This window comes from Rosa chinensis, chromosome 5 (genome assembly GCF_002994745.2).
Source record: "Rosa chinensis cultivar Old Blush chromosome 5, RchiOBHm-V2, whole genome shotgun sequence".
NCBI classification, from domain to species: Eukaryota; Viridiplantae; Streptophyta; class Magnoliopsida; order Rosales; family Rosaceae; genus Rosa; species Rosa chinensis.
In genome coordinates, this window is record NC_037092.1 from 71,101,113 (window position 1) to 71,106,608 (window position 5,496).

Here is a 5,496-nt window from a genome sequence, read left to right on the forward strand (position 1 = left end):
GCTTGAATTTTGGATCTTGATATTGTGTTTTGATTCAAATTTTCACCTGGTTGATATGAATGAAATTTGCATATATAGCAAAGTAGATATAGAAATGGTAAAATATAGGTTTTTGGGCCCGAAAGCCTGCAAGCCCGGCCCGAAATGAAACTGGTCGATCCCTACTTGTGTCAAAACAGGCCAGGTCCAAGCCCAATGAAAAACAGGCCAGTCCCGGGCCCAATGAAATTATTGTTGGACCCGGCCCGTGCCCAACTCTAAATAAAAGGAGTTTTTTTTTTTTTAGCTGAATAGATAAAAGAGCATTTAAAAAAGTCTACTCCAATCTATCATATGCTTTACTGATATCTAACCACTCAAGGGAGGAGCCACAATGACTTTTTTAATTGGTGATTCAAAGTATGGGGAGAAGAATCTGACCAAAAAAAACTTTAAGGGAGAAGAAACCCCATCTCTTTTATGATTATGATTTAACAATCGGGTTATATCTCCGCGTTTCTCTCTCTCATCAATAGCTGCTTTATTTTCCCACACCGCTTCCGAAGTTCAAAACTAAAACAAGTTCTAATCTTTCTCATATTTGGTGACTCCATTGGTTGGATTACTTCTGCAACAGTCATAGACACGGCGGTAAGTGAACTAAATAACGGAGTTCTGGGTTCTACTGAAACACCAAATTTTTTTTTTTGTTACATACAACACCACTCTGTTTGTATTTTCATTCTTTTGGTTTGCATAAAATCATATTTGGTTCCATTGATAGAAAATAAAATCTAGTCCATTGTGCAATCCTTTATCAGTTGTTTGGTTTTCTGAAAAGAAAAAGAATCAGAAAATTCAAAGAACCTTAATTTATAGACTTGGCGGTTTGTATTTTAGTAATCTTTTCGTCTTTTAGACCCTCAAGGGAGGCCGTTCTGTTTCTGGGAATCCTATAGAAGATTAAGGAGTAAGGATGCTTTGGTTTGCATATTGATGATTGTGAGTGCGTATGCTCTGATTTATTGATAAAAAAATAAAATGAACTTCATTATTTGGAAGTCGGAAAAAATGGAAGTTTAGTGCTAAAGTTCTTGAGTTGGGTAGAATGAGTTTAGTACCTGTCCTCAGATTCTGCACTTTGTGTGTGATTTTTTTTTCTTTTTTTCCTCCTGTTCTTTTCAGTATTGCAGGTTCGATATGTCTCAAGATTCAGGGTTGAGAGCGCCGTGTCACGGTTCAGAAACAATGAATATTAGTGAGTCTAAGTTTTGTCTTGGTTAAATTTAAGTTAATTAAAGTTCTTTAGGTGGCCTTGTTGTTATATTCCCATAATACCGATAATAGGAATGCTGCAAACCAGTGCACGTGGCTACCTTGAAAAGGCATTGTCGGAGCAGGAAAAGGCATTCCTAGAGCAGGATGAAGCCTTGTTAAGATCCGAAGCACAGAAGAAAGATTTGAAGAAACAGCTTGAGGAGAGTGAAGCTCAGAACAAAGTGCTTAAGAAACAGCTTGAGGAGAATGTTGCTCAGAATAAAGTGCTTGCACAGCGTGAGAAGCAACTACAACAATGGGTATATACTTGTTCTTCTGTAATTAATATCAATTTTTGTTTGTATCCTATGTCTTTTACCTGTGCAATGAACTAATACATTCTATACGGACTACTTTTGACGCCATTTTGAAACTGTTCATATCTAAGGTTAATGTAGACATTGTGATGAAAACCTTCTTAGTTGTGAAATTTCTTTCTGTATTTCTGAGTATTGCTGAACCGCAAAATTGTAAACTGTGTCCTATACTTCTACTGTAGCCGATGATATAATCTCTTGGCCATATTGATTTCTTAATGTATTCTGGCTATTATTATTTGGTGGCAGCTGATCATCTGGTGACCAATTTTTTATTTTTTATTTTTTTGGGTTACCTTTAATGACTATTTCCCATAGTTAATTAAGTACAAGGTAGAGTTTCTAAATCAGTCAGATAACAATACCAAGGCAAATGATTGATAAACACTTAACATAGGCTTGTTATCCAAATATCCATTGATTCCTTGAAGTTAAGCAAGGGACGCATGGCTGTCTGTTGATTGATTTTGGCTATACTAATAAACACTTGAATCTCGGCCTGTATTTCAAGTTCTCATAGACACCTTGAAGTCAATCAAGGTTGTCTGTGGATTGAATCTGAATGTAGGCTCAAGTAGCTATGTGTGGACTGTCTGGTTCTTTCCTATGGCTAGTCTAATGTCTAAATCTGATTGGTTGAGGTCCTCTTATCCATTATATAATATTCAGCATGAGCTAATTTAGTGCATTTGTCTTTCAGAATAACAGCATTATGTTGGAGAAGAAGAAGGCAGATGAAAAGGTGTTGCTGCTTTCAGAAGAACATAAGGTGTGAGTTTCAAGAGTTTTTCTTTTTTGCACCTTTGATATTCAAATGAATTTATCTTTGCAATTCTGGATCTGTTGATTGACTGGCAATTGCAGAGAGAAAAGAATGAATTGTTTAGAACAATCATTGAATTGGAAAAGCAGCTTGACGTCAAAAGTACATTGGCGCTAGAGATTGAGCGTATAAGAGGTGCTTTATTGTTAATCAAACAAATGCATGAAGATGGGGATTTGCAAGGGCGAAATAAGATGAATAAGTTTCAGGAACTGTTAAAGAAGAAGGAAGAGGACTTGACCATGGTAGAACTTATTGTCAAGGAGTGGATAAGTAATGATGAAATTCAGGAAGCTCAGAAGGAGTTGATCATTGTATGTTTATTTGTTCTTTCTGTTTTGTGGTTAAAATGATACTTCAACTCATTTGGGAGTATATCAAATCTGCTGTTAAGTATGAGTAAACTAATTTGCATGCTTTCATTGATGAGAATCTCCCATATTTTTTAATTAAAAAGCACATTGAAAGAAAGATCTTTTTTTTTTTGAAAGGCCAAATAGTTACAACCTTTAAAGGATACTGGTTTTGGAAGTCTCAAAGGCATGCATATTTTTCATTTCAATTTGTGGTTTAATAATCCTTGTTGAGGTCCTTGCTTATCATGTGTTACTGCTCTTCTTCATGTTGTTTAAGTATTAGTTTTGTTCTCTACAGGGACTGTGGGATTCATCAAACCAGGCATTTATTCATGTGGAGAGAGTGGGAGTTGACATCAATCCATTTCAGACTACAACCAGCAGAAATTTTTTCGAAGAAGCAAATATTGAATTGTTGGAGTTGTGGTCTTTATGGGCCGAGTATACTAGGGACGAGAGCTGGCACCCATTCAAGGTTATTGTGGATAAAGTAGGAAATGCAAAGGTACACACATTCAACAAATTTTGCTTCAAGTCCTTTAATTAAAACCATAGCTTTGTGAGTATTCTATGAACTGGCAATTGTTAGCTACAGAAGAGGGAGATTGTGTTTGATCTTATATATAGCCTTCATTAAGCTTCTTGTTCTTTTGTTAATGGACTGTCCTTTGATCACTGCAGGATCCAAGTTTACATCCTTGTTACCTTCTTTCCAGCTTCTATCATGCTGACTAGGTTATATTGGATGTTGCTATACAGGAAATTATTGATGAGGAGGATGCCACATTGAAATTTATAATGAACGAGTTTGATGAAGAATTTTACAAGTTTGTCACAACTGCCTTGGTCAAAGTGAACGAGAATGAGAACAAGAATGATCCCAGTTATAATCATATAAGACCCGTGATGTGGAACTGTAAGACAGGGAGGAGGGCTACAGTTAGAGATTTATATTTGAAAGCGGTGGATTGGTGGAACAAAGCATAAAGTGAGAAGAATATGGTAAATTTATCTTGAACTTTAGAGTTTCTAAATCAAGAGAATTCATTGTTTGAGTTCTTAATTTCATGTTTCTATGCAGTTATAATCTTTCGGACATCTTTCGGAATGAATTGTAGCAAAACTTTAGAACCAGTCGGTCCTTTGCTATAAAATCTGATATGGTAATGAGGTCATGCTCATTGAAATTATTAACATCTTCTGAATGAACTTGTTTTAACTACATTGTGGTAGTTTATTTATATAGTTGAATGTCACTCAAATGTGGTTCTACAAAGTGTTTCATTGCTTGATCGATCACCGTAGATTGTTCTTGAATTGTTCTTTCCTTCGTCTTGAACTTCCTCTGTTTGAAGCTCCCATTGTGCGTGGAATGCTCAGATCTGCTCAAAATGCTATCAATCGGTATGAAAACCAAACTTGCAGAATTACCAAAAAAGAAAAAAAAGACTTGCAGATTTTATATTTGGTCGGCATTTCTCTTGGTTGAGGGCATTGAAGAGTTAACCGGTTGATTATCAGAAGAGGTAAACCAGTATGATCTTAAAGTACAGTCTTGTTCACTTAAATGACAGTTGTGACAGTTTTAAGGGTTTATGAGGAATAAATCTATCTTAACTAGACCTGTAAATGGATCGGATTGACCTAAATCCAAACCCGTTTACTTAAAAAAAAATTTGATCCAAACCCGCTCCGTTAACTCGGCGGATTATTGATAGCTCGATCCAAATCCGTATCCGCCGGATTAACGGATACCCGGTCCGTTAATCCGACCCGTTTATAATTTCAAATATTTTAAAATTTTAAATAGTAATATTAAATTTATATCATGATACCTCATAAGATATTAATAAAATATTAAAACAACATGAAAAGTATCATCAAAAGTAGAATTACATTATTAAAATTCTTAATGCTTCTTAGAATCTTGGGTGATGAACTGTCCCTTAGATTTCTATAAAAAATTTGTATTAGAAATTATTCATATTTTATATTTTATATTTTTTTTTAAATAATAATATATTAATAAAAAATAATATTTTATTATTAAGAAAACAGGCCGGATCATTAATGGATCGGATCGACCTAAATCTGTATTTAATCCGTTAAATAAACGGGTTAACGGATTTGGATCATTAACGGATCAACGGATCAAAATTTTCGATCAAAACCCGTCCAATAGCTACGGATTTGGAGCGGGTCCGGATCAAAATCCGGTCCATTTACAAGTCTAATCTCAACCACATTTATTAAATTTAAAAAATAAAATAAAATTATAAAACTGTGTATTTATTTTCAGCGGTCAGATTTACTTATCCTCCGTAGTCTCTAAAAAACTATCCTTTCAGTGAGTGGGCCTCGCTTAAAGTATATTATTATAATAATTGTAGTAATTAAATAACTAGAGTACAGGGCAGAGCATGGATCTACTACATGGTCGATATTTCAATAGCGGGATAAGTCTACAGTTGCTAGTGACCAAACTTCGTGCCTACAAATATATGATGTATTTAGCTTCATAACAAAGACTTTACTTTAAGGTCTCGTTTGGTTCAAGGAATAGATTTCTTAAGAAAGTGGTTCATTTGTATTTGCATTGGAAATATAAATTAATTCATACTAATGTACTTAGTAACAGTAAGGAATGAAATCAATAACTAATAATATAATGGAAAAAATTGATATTTATTTGTTTACAAAATTA

At 34.5% G+C, this 5,496-nt stretch overlaps 1 protein-coding gene across 3 annotated transcripts; it reads left to right on the forward strand.

Moving 5' to 3' along the window:
• Positions 1-404: 404 nt before the first annotated feature.
• Positions 405-4,014, forward strand: LOC112201682 (factor of DNA methylation 4). Of its 3 annotated transcripts, none has more exons than XM_024342595.2 (8): positions 405-630; positions 1,165-1,237; positions 1,327-1,556; positions 2,314-2,382; positions 2,478-2,750; positions 3,091-3,297; positions 3,552-3,780; positions 3,874-4,014. In XM_024342595.2, the coding sequence occupies exons 2-7, from the start codon at positions 1,180-1,182 to the stop codon at positions 3,777-3,779; spliced, it is 1,065 nt and encodes a 354-aa protein (XP_024198363.1). In that variant the 5' UTR covers positions 405-630; positions 1,165-1,179; the 3' UTR covers position 3,780; positions 3,874-4,014. The 3 variants fall into 3 exon arrangements, with proteins under 3 accessions (XP_024198363.1, XP_024198362.1, XP_024198361.1); XM_024342594.2 differs by having other exon boundaries at positions 406-630; positions 3,552-3,794; XM_024342593.2 differs by having other exon boundaries at positions 406-630; positions 3,552-4,014.
• The last annotated feature ends 1,482 nt before the right edge of the window (positions 4,015-5,496 follow it).